This window comes from Aethalodelphis obliquidens, unplaced genomic scaffold (genome assembly GCF_003676395.1).
Source record: "Aethalodelphis obliquidens isolate GAN/ISIS:26980383/991018 unplaced genomic scaffold, ASM367639v1 scaffold125, whole genome shotgun sequence".
Taxonomy (NCBI): Eukaryota; Metazoa; Chordata; class Mammalia; order Artiodactyla; family Delphinidae; genus Aethalodelphis; species Aethalodelphis obliquidens.
Genome location: NW_020838069.1, coordinates 551,575 through 564,439, shown reverse-complemented (window position 1 = coordinate 564,439; position 12,865 = coordinate 551,575). Strand labels below are relative to the sequence as shown.

At 47.7% G+C, this 12,865-nt stretch overlaps 1 protein-coding gene across 4 annotated transcripts in view; it reads right to left on the bottom strand.

Annotated features, from left to right (window-relative positions):
* Positions 1-2,375: 2,375 nt before the first annotated feature.
* The window catches only part of ARIH2 (ariadne RBR E3 ubiquitin protein ligase 2), a 47,762-nt gene continuing 37,272 nt past the window's right edge, over positions 2,376-12,865 (bottom strand). For 3 of the 4 annotated variants that reach the window (XM_027098717.1, XM_027098720.1, XM_027098718.1), the window contains 8 exons: positions 11,820-11,937; positions 10,777-10,827; positions 10,665-10,686; positions 8,110-8,261; positions 7,125-7,268; positions 6,458-6,526; positions 4,996-5,079; positions 2,376-4,767 (listed from right to left, as the gene is read on the bottom strand). In XM_027098717.1, coding sequence (XP_026954518.1) covers positions 4,696-4,767; positions 4,996-5,079; positions 6,458-6,526; positions 7,125-7,268; positions 8,110-8,261; positions 10,665-10,686; positions 10,777-10,827; positions 11,820-11,937 — 712 coding nt within the window. In that variant the 3' untranslated portion in view covers positions 2,376-4,695. Of the gene's footprint in view, positions 4,768-4,995; positions 5,136-6,457; positions 6,527-7,124; positions 7,269-8,109; positions 8,262-10,664; positions 10,687-10,776; positions 10,828-11,819; positions 11,938-12,865 lie in introns of all 4 variants that reach the window. The other variant, XM_027098719.1, reaches the window with a different exon arrangement.

Genomic DNA, 12,865 nt, shown 5'->3' with positions numbered 1-12,865 from the left:
CAACGCCTCGGAGGAAAGTTAAACCCAGATTATCCCCAAATATGGATGTGGGAGGACATACCAGTGGCCAAGTGCCCAAACCTGGTCTTTTTCGTTCTCTGCTCACCCCCACCCCCACCCCCGAGGTGGACATGCAGACAAGAGGAACATCATTGAGGCAGGTCCCACCGGTGGTTTGTCTTTACACTGTTAAGACGCCCTCCCCCTCCAACTTCCTCCCAGACAAGTAGAGTGTGCATTTTCTGGTCTCCTCAGTAGGGCAGCCCCATCTTCTTCTCTTGGAGATTCTACACACAATGGCAGATTTCATCAGTGCCCAAGTATTGGGTTGGCCAAAAAGTTTGTTCAGGTTTTTCCATAACATGTTGCTGAACTTTCTGGCCAACCCAATACATGGGTTCATCCAGTCACCTTTAGGGACTATCTTGTCAATCTCCTTAGGAAACTAGAGAAGCACTGTCCAATAAAAGGAGAAGTTCTGGATGTTTTCAAGGGGGGGGGCAGGGCAGGTGGCAATGGGAACCTTTGGGGCTCAGCCAAAGCTGGGATGCTGACCAAACACCTCCAGTGGTCCAGCATCCTGCTTCAGATGGAGTAGGAACTGAGCTCTGTAGGCAACTGGCAAGTCTGGACTCTCCCAACATGGAGGCAAAGACAGAGGCAGCGAGGACCTGGCCCTTCTTCCTGAAATGAATTCCAGATGTCATGGTTTTCTGGTATCCATGAATGAATGTTGAGACCATTTCCTTTTTAGCTTTTTAAAACCTATAATTAAATCACCACAAAATGCTCATGTTCCTTAAACTATTTTCCTGAACTCCATTCTCCTAAGTTCCTATTACCACTATCCAATTGAGTTACGCTTACTGCTATGCACAGCTAACATCACCAGAGGGGCAAGCAGGTTGGGTGGGAAGTGGGGGGCGCCTCACCCCCTTTCTGCTCTGCCTGCTATTGGCTATGGGAATTTCACAACCACAGCATAAACTATAATTTCTTGACCTTTTAAAAGCTATGGCCTTTTTGATATCTAAACCTCTTACCACCCAGGCTGGCTCACCTCACGGGGGTGGCAGTCCCATCTCAGTCATGATACATAGTCGAATCTGGGTCTTGTGCTGAGCTGTGTTTTAATCTCTATTACAAAAGTTGGATTTACTTTCCAATTTCTATCAGTGAATGTTTTTTGTTTTGCCATTTACTAGAATGATGACCTTGGGCAAATTACTCATTTTGGACGGTGACAGCAGCTACCTCACAGGGCTGCTGTGACGACTAAGTGGATATGTGCTCAGTGACCATTAGTGTGATTATCTTGTGGGGACAGGAACTGGTCTAACAAATTCAATGGCTATGTCCTCCATGCCCAAAATAGAGCTCACTATATAGGCAATGCTCAGATTGTTGCAGGAAGCCCTGAAGAGTATGTGGAAAATCCCTCCTCCAGATTTTGCTAGAATGTGCTATCTTCTCTTGTTCTAAGATCACCAAGGGTATGGTGCCAAGGCCATTGGTATCCTGCCCACTGATCTGCAGGAGCAGCTCTTCAGCCCCTGGCCTTGCTGCCTCAGTGAAAACATTCACTAGTGACCAGTTCTGTCTGTGTCTTCCATGTTCTGGAGGCTCCTAGAGGGTAGAGACCATGTATCTTTTGCATACTATTGTATGCCCAGGTGCTGAGCATGGGGCTTGGCACATCTGAAGTCCAAAGAGGAGCAGCTGTGGACTTGACTAGCAGTGTCTGGGACCTCCCCGGCTTTGGCTGCCCTGTGCATGCTGTGCTGCCCACAGCGCTGGAGCCTTCACCCCTATCAGTGAAGTTGCCACCACTCCTGACACCACAAATGCAGACCCCCTTGTTCAGAATCCAAGCTCTGTTTCCTGTCCTCAGCCTTTGGGATTAAACTCCAAACATTTCCAGTTCCTGTCGAGAGTCCTCTCTTCCTAAGCCCAGAGCCCCTGTGAAGCCACAAGTCCCGCTTCCATACTCCATGGCCCTTTGCTCCCACATCTGTTTTGGAGGGACCCAAGGATCTTCTGAATAAGCAGCTCAGGGACTCAGCAGGGCTGTAGGGCATTAGAATCAGTACATTACCACATCCTGGGATCTGTGTTTGGTGGGGAATGGTTTGGCCTGCACCCAAGGAGGGAAAGGAAAGCCAAAAGTACCAGGATATTCCACTTCCCTCCACAGGTGACCTCTCCCCAGAAAGGGAAGAAAGGCAGAGCAGTCAGGCCAGTGGGGCCTTCACAGCCCTCTGCAAGAGGGGACTGGCCAACAGGAAGGCCCCTATTTGGTGCTCAGTGGCCTGAACCTCCGGGGGCATTGACTCAGAAGGCTACTTGGATCCTTTGAAGAATGACTCTGCACACACTTTTATAATCAGAAACTTGCAGTTTATTTTGAATAAACCACTCAAGGTTGAGCAGATGACATCACCTCAACTTTTTCTTTGAAGAAAACAAAGATACATGGTAAATTCATGAAAACACTGTGCCTTCCTTTGCAGGGCAGAAAAATTCTGCCTGACCTTTTCTATCTTCCTGATGTTAACAAGAGACAGCCACTTGAGGCACGAAAGAAAGCTCTCTGCAGATCAAGGGCTGCAGGCTGCAGTCTGGGCACAGAACCTCCTGCAGCTCCAGTGGTTTGGGCCACAGCTGGATGCAAATGCACTATGTGGTAGCTGTGCAGTCCAAAAAATGCCCAGGGTGCCGAGGGTGTGACTTAAGGTGCAGAGCTGCAACTCAGCTCCTGCCGCTGCCATGGCGGTGACACAGAAAGGACTCAATGCAGAGGTAAAAGCTCCAGACACCAGGATCTTCCATGGGCCAATGCAACAGTCACACCCCACCCCTAGGTCCCGCAGCAGGCACTCTTCTCCTTCAGTTAGCTCAGCACTGTCCAACTCTGGGTTCATCTGCTATACTCCTAACTTGTCCTACCGCTCCACCCCGTGGTCCTTTCCTTGCAGGAGATGACAGGAAGAGGCAAAATCTGATTGGGGAGAAAGGGAGCCTGCAGCCGACTATGTACCCCATGACTCCAAGAGTTACAGCTGTCCTCTGCCTTCAAGAGTGATTCCGTTTACAGCTTACATGGTACCTGGGAAATTACCGACTGAGGTGAAAATGTTTGAATATCAAAGAATTTCCAACACAATATTTATTCACAGATCTCCTAAGCAACTCTTCCAGGAGGTCAAGGAGGCCCTATCGAGTATGGACAACTCTGCCGGCCTCAGAGTGGAGGCACTGAAAAAAGCCATAGAAACCCCAGGAATCACAGATGTAACTTCTGAAAGGCCCACAGGACCAGGTTCAGGACAGGTAGGACACCATGCAAACCACTTGTTCCTCTGCACTGTGAAAAAGCTGGCTTTTTTCCCTGGCCCGCCCCTTGTGGTACAGGAGCTGGGACCACAAATCAAGAACCGTGCTGGCCTCAGACTCCCAGACCCTAGAGGTGCTGTCCTCCAATAGCTGAAACCAGGCAAGGGGGAGCGCAACCAACCCCTAGAGTGGGTAATGGAGACATACACTCCAGGTTAACATGAAAACAATTTGTGCAAACAAGGTCCCTGAGCCAGGCAGACCAGAGTCCGTCCTTGGGAGGACCATGCTGAACTCTGACCCTAACGTTCACCAGAGGAAAGTGTAGCAGGACAGTGTCAGGTATGGCTGTGTGTGAACCTGGTCAGAGTCACACCACGGGAACACTGGCACAAAAGAAGGAACCAAGGTAAAACAAATTTATTTGGGGGAACAATCCCCTTTAAAAGTGGATCTCTATCTTTAGAAAACAAAAGAAAACTGTGCTGAACTCACATCCCCTGGTCTGGAGGGCCACAAGCCCACCTACGTGTTCTGCTGTGGGCTCTGGCCTGAGTAGCCAGACCCAGGTAAAGCTCACTTTCAAGAATTAAGATGAGTCCACAGACACACAGTGCCATCAGACAGGATGACACCCCATGGCAAGACTCCGTTCTGTATTGTCTCCTCACTGCCAACATAAGGCAGTGCACCTGACCACAAAAGGGTCTACAAGGACCAGACAGGAGGCACGATGTGATTCCCTGCGCTCCATGCCTATAACTCAGGCCAACTTAATTTCCCACCATCTGCCACCCATGCTCTTCCCTTGGGACTCTAGCTGTGGCCAAACACATATGAATCTGGCAAGCAAAGACCACCGGGGCCCTCTTGCAGTAGAGATTCTGAGGCAAGGTGAGCGGGCAGCATATGTTACATTCTAAGTAAAATAGCTAGAGGTTAAAACACTCCAATGCCAATTTATTTTTAAAAAGGGTTCTGTGTAATTCTATGGTTTGTTTGCCCCCTCTTTTTTGTATAATTGTACAACCTTTGAAAATTATAAGTTGTAATGATCTAATCCTATTAATAGTCATTCAAAAAAAAACTTTCCCTCCCTCCCAACAACCATCCAGGGGGAATTAAAGGTCCTGAGAAGAGGCCAATTCAACATGGCCTCTACCCTGGGAAAAACAAAAAGCAAAAGATGAGGGAAAAAAAAAAAAACAGAAATCGACTAAGAGGTGTGTGGCCAGTGTCTCTCAGGAGTGGGGCCCTGGCTGTTGCCTGGGGTTGTGAAAGGCAGAGCCTGCAGCATGCAGTACAGCAGCCGGGAGACCTCGCAGCCACATCTTCCTCACTCTGGCACGTCCATGTCCCAACCTAGGTGTCATGGAAATCCTTCAGCAGGGTTCTCCTCCGCTGCTCTGCTATGTGCATCTGGTTCTCTAAGTCCTGCACCAAGGAAGCAAGATAGGTGCTTGCATGGCCCAGTCCCATGAGCAGGGAGCAGCTAAAGCCACCCCACCCCTGCCCCCCCTGCCACGGACTCCAAGAAGTCAAAAGCACTGACCTTCCCACCTTCTCAGCAGCAGCCTCCAGTCTACATGCCAGCTACCATGTTACCTATTACCACACCAGCCCTCCCTTGCCTGCCAGAGGATCCAAGAGGACAGCACTTACCCCTCTGTCATAGCTGTCTGCACGCTCCACCTTCCATGACAGGTTTTCGATCTCAGCCTCCAGCTGAGCCTGCTGGTATTCAAACTGTATGGGTAGAGCAGGAGGGTCAAAAGGAGAAGGGGCTGTAGCCGGGGCAGGGCCTGCAGATGGGAGGGGCAGATGCAGCACCTCAGGCTCGCATGAGCTATAGACAACCGTGTCTCTGATACTGTCCTCAGAGAGCAGTGCTACTTCCTGTACCCAGAGCCAGAATCCAATCAAAAGGCTACCTATGGGGCTTCCCTGGTGGCACAGTGGTTGAGAGTCCGCCTGCCGATGCAGAGGACACAGGTTCGTGACCCGGTCTGGGAAGATTCCACATGCTGCGGAGCGGCTGGGCCCGTGAGCCGTGGCCGCTGAGCCTGCGTGTCCGGAGCCTGTGCTCCACAGTGGGAGAGACCACGACAGTGAGAGGCCCGCGGACCGCAAAAAAAAAAAAAAAAAAAAAAAAAAAAAGGCTACCTATGGAGTAAAGCCATGTGGCAAGGCCACACTCACCCTCCACCCCCAAAGAAAAGGGAAGAACTTAAGCCACTGAAGAGAATGCTCCCAACATACAGCGAAATGGATGCTACAAGAACAAGTCAAAGTGGATATTCACAGACACTGTATTCACTGAACACTGCATTTTTTCAGCCCTTCTGAAAATCAAGAGTCTTAAAAATTTTCAAACCATTTGACTTAGTAATTATATACCCACTGCACAAATCAGTTGCACAAAGAGATTTCCCAATGTCTTATTTATGATAGTGAAAAACAGAAACAATAAATGCCCCAAATGTTGGTACAACCATATACTGGAACATTTATGCAACTATTACAAAATGGCATTTTCCAGCCGGGTAAATAACAACAGCTGCAAAAACAATTAGTTGTAACAAAAAAATGTTATATATATAACCTTGATTATAGAAATAATATTAATTTTAAAAGGCTGGAAAACACTAACAGCAGTCATTTCTTTCTGGTGGGATGATAAATGATGTAAATGTTTTTCTAAGTTTTTCAACATTTAAACAATAAGTGTGAATTACTTTATAATTGGGGGGAAACAACCCAACATCTAAGATGAAAATTAAACCAAGATGCAAACAAAGTCCACTATATTTAGGAACATGCAAGCTGCATATCCTCCCAAAGCATGGGCACTGGCTCCCAAGTGGCAACAGACATTTTCAGCCAGTCACCCCAAAAATATAGTTGTTCACTGGCTTCAGTATATCTGCCTTCCTATTACACAAAATACCAGCACCTGAGATCTACTTTGGAAATGCCTAGGGGAGAAATAAAATTTTACAATTGCCAGTTTTGATTTTGCCCTCCCAATAACCAGGCATCTGGTCCTTGCTCTCCTGCAAAGTACAGGTAGAGAAGGGCAGCTCTGAAGCTAAGAGAGCAGAGAAGAAGAATCGCTTTGCCTTACCAGCTTCTTCCTGGGTCCAGACTCCATGTAGTATGCATATGGGTACGTGTACTGCAGGGTGTATCGACACTGCAACAGAGAAGAGAAGGGACCTGTATCTATGACCCTAACTACATGGATCTCAGGTGGCTTTTACAATTCTACCCCACCATGCAAATTAGCCTGGCTCAACGGGTATGGGCCTGAAAGAAATGAGGCCAAGGCAAATAAAAGATGAATTGGGGGACAACATGGCAAAAACTGAAACAAAAATGGTCACAGAACACCCACAGTTCCTTTTCCACACTGTGATTTATTACCAGCAGCTGCCTCAACGGCTCTTCCCTCTTGAGTCGGACATCAGAGTCCACACATCTATCTCAATACTTGTCCAAAGACAATCTCTTATTTTCCTTTGAGTGATGCATGGATGGGACAAAAGAAGAAAAGGGCTCTAGTTTTCCCTGCAGTTCTTTCCCTGCAGGCCAAGGCACTGGAATACTCTTCTTAAAATCCCCTGGACATCCACAGAGGGCTGGGTCCTCAGTGGGCACAGCCCAGCAAAATGTGGACCCATAAGCAGGAGCATGCAGGACTGCACAGGGTGCTGAGCCCCCTGCCCCCTACAGGGCCTCCCACCCTCAGAGGTCTGGGCCTGACAGGGCTGGAAGAGTGAGGGGGTACAAACCTTGGCCAAAAGCTTGGCAGCATTCTGTAGGTACTGCCAGTCGATCCACGTCCCCAGATTATTCATGACCCTCTCCTGAATCTTCTCGTGAATCCGCTGGTATGTCTGTGCCTCCAGCTGCAAGCTCTTGTTGTGGTTCTCCCACTACAGGGTTCAGAGGAGGGAGAAAGCTGCAGGAGTCCCAGGAAGGTGGAGATCCAAAAGGAGTTCAGAATGGCCACAGCCTCATCTAGCTGATGGGGACTGTGTGTCCTTGGGATTGCAAGAGGGGGGCTTCCTCAGTCCACACTACCAACCCTGTCCAGAGCAGCTGCCTGCCTGCCAGATCACTCTACCCCCCTGCGGCAATAGGACTCGAGCCCTGAGGATGAAGCAAAGCTAGGTAACTACAGGTCTCTTGTGCTTAGAAACCAAATGTCCCATGCTCTGTGGGCTTCTGAAGGGTCTTCCTGGGATGAACTGCCCTCTGAATCTGACTATTAAGATGGCACTGGATTAGGGGGAGGGGCAAGATAGGGGTAGGGGATTAAGAGATACAAACTACTATGTGTAAAATAAGCTACAAGGATATACTGTACAGCACAGGGAATATAACCAACATTTTATAATAACTATAAATGGAGTATAACCCTTAAAAATTATGAATCACTATGTTGTACACCTGAAAATTATATAATACTGTCAGTCAGTTATACCTCAATTAAAAACAAACAACAAACATGGCACTGGATGGAAAAGACTGTCTGATGATCCTTCATTATCCTTCAACTCATCATTCAAACAAGGTCAGCAGGTCCTTCCTTGTTAGCTGTGGCCGCCCTGTGGAGCCTGAAAGCCATATCTATGGAGGCACCACACAGGCCACTGCAGGAGTTCCACTTCCTGACTTCTGTGTGAGCATGCTGGCTGTGGCTACCAGTCACTGGGAATTTCACCCAGCAGGACAAATGGAAGAAGCCCACCCTCCAGGCTTCTGGATGCCTACCCTCTCAAAGTAGAACAAGTACTTCTTGAGGGCCTCCCTGGCCTGGGCTTGCTGGCTCTGATTGACAATGTCAGGGTTCTCCTTGTACCGACTGCACTCATAGTACTCGCTGCCGTGGGTCTTCCAATCTCCTAGACACATCCAGCAGAAGTCTACACAGAATAGAGAAAGAAGTATTTACACACACGAGACAAGCCCACATTCCTCCAAAGTCATAGGCAAAGCAGGAAAACAGACAGATCCTGCTCTGGGTGGGGGGTGGGGGGGTCACCTATCCAGAACTCTCCAAGGGTGCCTCTTTACAGAGGGAATGTATACCACTCATCCCTGTCACATTCCACTGTCCCTGTAAGCCTGTCCTTGCTGATGTGAACAACAGCCTACGGATAGTCTCAGTTTCATGAACACATATGCTTTGTGCCGTTTAATCCAACACAAGCAGATGCTGACTGTACAAGGCCACTGGTCTGCTGTGCCAATGCCTCTGTGACAAGCAGAAACTTGTCCAACTGAAGCCCACCTGGTCATTCAGAAAACACATGTGCCCTCCTGACTATGTCCCACTCTCAACACCTGTCCTAGGTGTTGTACATGAAACTGGAAAGAAAGACTTTTCCCCCTTTTCTTCTGTCTTAAACAGCACATTTTTATGGGAATTCCCTGGCGGTCCACTGGTTAGGACTCGGTGCTTTCACTGCCGTGGCCCAGGTTCAATCCCAGGTGGGGGATCTAAGATCCCACAAGCCACACAGTGAGGCCAAAAAAAAGAAAAAGCACATTTTCATAAAACCCACCCAATAGTGCATACCCAGAATTATGACTCTGTTTCCATACTGAGGAAGCAAAGAGGGAAAAATAAAGATCCCCTATGGATGCTATACATCTGAACAATTATTGTGGCTTAATGGAGAGGGGCCAACCACAGTTCTATGTTCTGTCTCTGCCAGAGACCCCGACAGTGGTAAACCCTGTTTCCCAGGAATCACTCCATAAGTTGGCTCAATGACTTCCCAAAAGGGACTTCTGTAAAATCTGGAGAAGCTAAAGCTAAAGCCAAATCAAGAGACCCAGAGGTCGTTCACTTCTCTTCTCCTAGGAGGCTTCATTGAACAGTGGCAATATTGCTTTCTCCTCAGTCAGCTAGGTTGTGTTTACTACTGTTTTAAATACTACTACATTGCTTAGGGTTGCCTGTACAGGTAGTAAAACTATACAGCAATGTGAGGGATGGAAGTTAACTCTGGGCAGTAAGGGATGGGGAGACTATGACTGAGGAGGGACACACAGAGGACTTCCTCAGTACTAAGAATGTGGTGGGTACTCGCGTGTTCACTTTGTCGTTTCTCTTTAAACTGTACGTATGTCTTGTGCACTGTTCTAAGTGGATCATGTATGTCCCTCTCATTCAAACATGCAGAAAAGCTAGGGTGCGATATCACTGAGGAAATATGCCACTACCCTCGGCCTATCTTCACTCTACACTTCAGGGTCACCACTCCAGTCTAAAACCTTGCCTCGTCTACTCTGATTACAGTGTGCTCCTGGGAGAACACAGGAATAGCATAAGTCAGGCTCTTACAAAGAGAAACTCTCATGGCCTCCTGGTTGGCATCTAAGCAGCTGTGTAAGAAACCTATCTAGACATATTTTCTACCCAAAGGAATTTTATTTCTTTACTTGATCTGGCAGGAAAGGAAAGCAAAACCAACAGGTTCTATGTAACCTACAACTGATAGATGACGGAGGCCTGAAAGGCCAAAACCCCCTCTGAAAACTTTATAAAACCTCAGAGGAGACTTCCCTGGTGGCACAGTGGTTAAGAATCCGCCTGCCAACGCAGGGGGACACGGGTTCGAGCCCTGGTCCAGGAAGTTCCCACATGCCACGGAGCCACTAAGTCCGTGCACCACAACTACTGAGCCTGAGCTCTAGAGCCCGCGAGCCACAACTACTGAGGCCTGTACGCCTAGAGGCCGTGCTCCACAACAGGAGAAGCCACTGTAATGAGAAGCCCATGCACCGCAACAAAGAGTAGCCCCCACTTGCCACAACTAGAGAAAGCACACGCACAGCAACAAAGACCCAACGCAGCCAAAAATAAATAAGTAAATAAATTTATATATATATATAAAAAAAAAACCTCAATGGAAAACTATTATTTTACTGCCTCCAGTAAAACCATGTACAGCCTGCTTAAAAGGTATCTGTAAGGCAGCCCAGATAAGCCCCATGCTACTTACCTGCCTTGGCAAAAATAAAAAGAACACACTAAAACCTTCTTCTTGGATGACTGAGGATTCACAAGGGTCTAATAGTCACCCCAAACTTGACTTCTGACTACATGCGTCAGCGAGACGGCAGTGGGATTATAAAAGGGACCGAAAAATAATAAATCAATAAATGCTTTAATCTGGTTATCATGACTATAAGTGACTGAGGCTGCCCTCTGTTTTATCACTTCACCACAAAAGCACTCACTAAATAAGCAGTGGAGACCCGTGCACAAGAAACAGAGACTGTGCCACTGGGCCTTGTACATCAAGCCTGGGACTCACCGTGTTTACACTTGGAGCATTGCTGTCAGAGGGAAACAGAAGAGAACATGTTAAGAGCACGCTGACCAAAGGTTCCATGTCACATAAGCAAAACGTACAGGCATCTGCTCACCATGTGATTGCAGCCTCCATTCTTCTCAATGCAGATGTTGCACTTGGGACACTGAGGAGACAGAAGGGTGCCATTAGGCTCACGCACCATCAGGCCGGTTCTAAGACAAATTACACAAAGCTCCCGGCACCCGTGCCCAGTAGCTCATCGTGCGAGCACTTCTGGGGAGGAGCATCTCACTTAAATGTGGCGGGTCGCTGAGGCTGGAACAGCAATTCAAGGAAATGAGGTCAGCATGTTTGGCTCTGAAACACTCCAAGCACCATCTGTCCCTGCCACGAGGCCGCTCAGATTAAGCACAAGCTGAGTCAGTAGAGAGCTTGCCTGCTTGGGAGGAACGCCAAAGCAGCGTAAAAGCTGCCACACTGGACTAAGTCCTCATCAGCTTGCCTGAACTTCTGCTTCCAGGAGAGGTCAAGGAAATAACCTCTAAAGCTCGCTCTCATTTGAGAGATGCCAGCAACCCCAGGCAGCAATGCAGAGATCAGTCTGATGCTGTGCTCTTCCATCGCCACGAAAAGGACTATGCTTAATGATGTCATGGTCACAGCTGTGCTTGTGGGTGCATCAACTCAGCGTGTGACTGGCACAGGGTACATCCTTGAGTGCTGAGTCGTGCAGAACTCAAGGGGCTACAGGCCATGCTTTCCCATGGGAAGTTTCCAGAATGAGAATTGGGCAGGCTTGGGCTTGCATTAGAGTTCTGCTATTTATTATGTGTGGCTATCAACTACCTCCCTCCCAGAGCTGTTAAAGCTTGGGAAACATTCAATAAAACCTAGTCTTCTTCTAATTAGTTTTCCTAAGGGTCAAACTTCTCCAAGCATTTCAGCAATTTATTAAAATAAATGCACTCGGTGCATACCATGATAAATTGCTACAAACTCTGCCAGGTCTGGGCAGCCTCCATCAAGAGCCCTGAGGCCCTGATCAAGAGCCTCCATCAAGAGCCCTGTTCTGCTCTCAGACGGTACATCTCCTGGGCAAGGCCCTGGGTAGCACTAAGGAGGGCAGATCCATGACAGGTAAGATACAGTCCTTACGTCTTTAGTGTGAGCACTAATGTAGTTGGCTGTTTCAGAGTCGTCTGCACACTTCGTGAGCCATTTCCGAATTGTGGCGCAGTCTGTGGGGGCGTGATACATCTGACGACACTTGAAACTTAAAACCAGAAAAGATAATTGTTAGGTCAGATCCTGTGTTCTTCATTTTCCTTCTGTCCAAGCCAACAGATCCTGAATTAGAGCTTTTCAAAGAGGTAACGTCACCTATCAAGGCATCTGAGACCTTTTCTCACCCAGGATTATACTGAAGTACTGTGTGAATTTCTCTCAATAAACCCAAATGAAATGTTTGTTTCAAATATCTTATGTGGTGTCAATCCTTCCTGACAGGATATCAAATTCAGAATTCAGCTTCCCAAAGGGCATGGGGATGCATTCTAAGATATCTCAACTCAGGCCCAAGGCAGGAATGAGATCCAGTTCTGGGAGCCTTGGCTTATCTCCAAGTCAGATGTGCACACAGGCTGCACAATGCCAGCACTTGTGCAATCTGTAGGGGGCATGATACATCTGACAATGCTTGAAACTTAAAATCAGAAAAGAAAAACACTCCAACATTCATCAGGCCAGGCTCCCATGTTTTTAATTTCCCTTTTGTCCAAGCCAACACAACGTTATGGATAAAGGCTCTCAGGCAGGTAGCCTAACACATGTCCCAGGGAAAAGAAGTTCATAATGCAGGACACAAAGGATGGAAAGCAACCACATTAGTGGTTCTTAACCTTCGGTGAATCACAGACTCCCTCAACAACATCTTGAGAGGCAGGCACATATGCACATATACCACATTTTCTACGTACTTTCTCTGAAGCCCCACCATGAATTTTCCAGGGAGGCATGAATTGGGGACAGGTCTGGACCTAAATTATGGCTCTGCCATTACCTTGCACCTCAATTTCCTCACCTATAACATAAGAGTAACAACAGTACAATCATACACAGTTGTTGTGACAATGAAGGTAAAATGATCAGGACAGAGCATTTCCTCTGGTAAGCCTTCAGTATACTTTAGCTATTCCCATCAT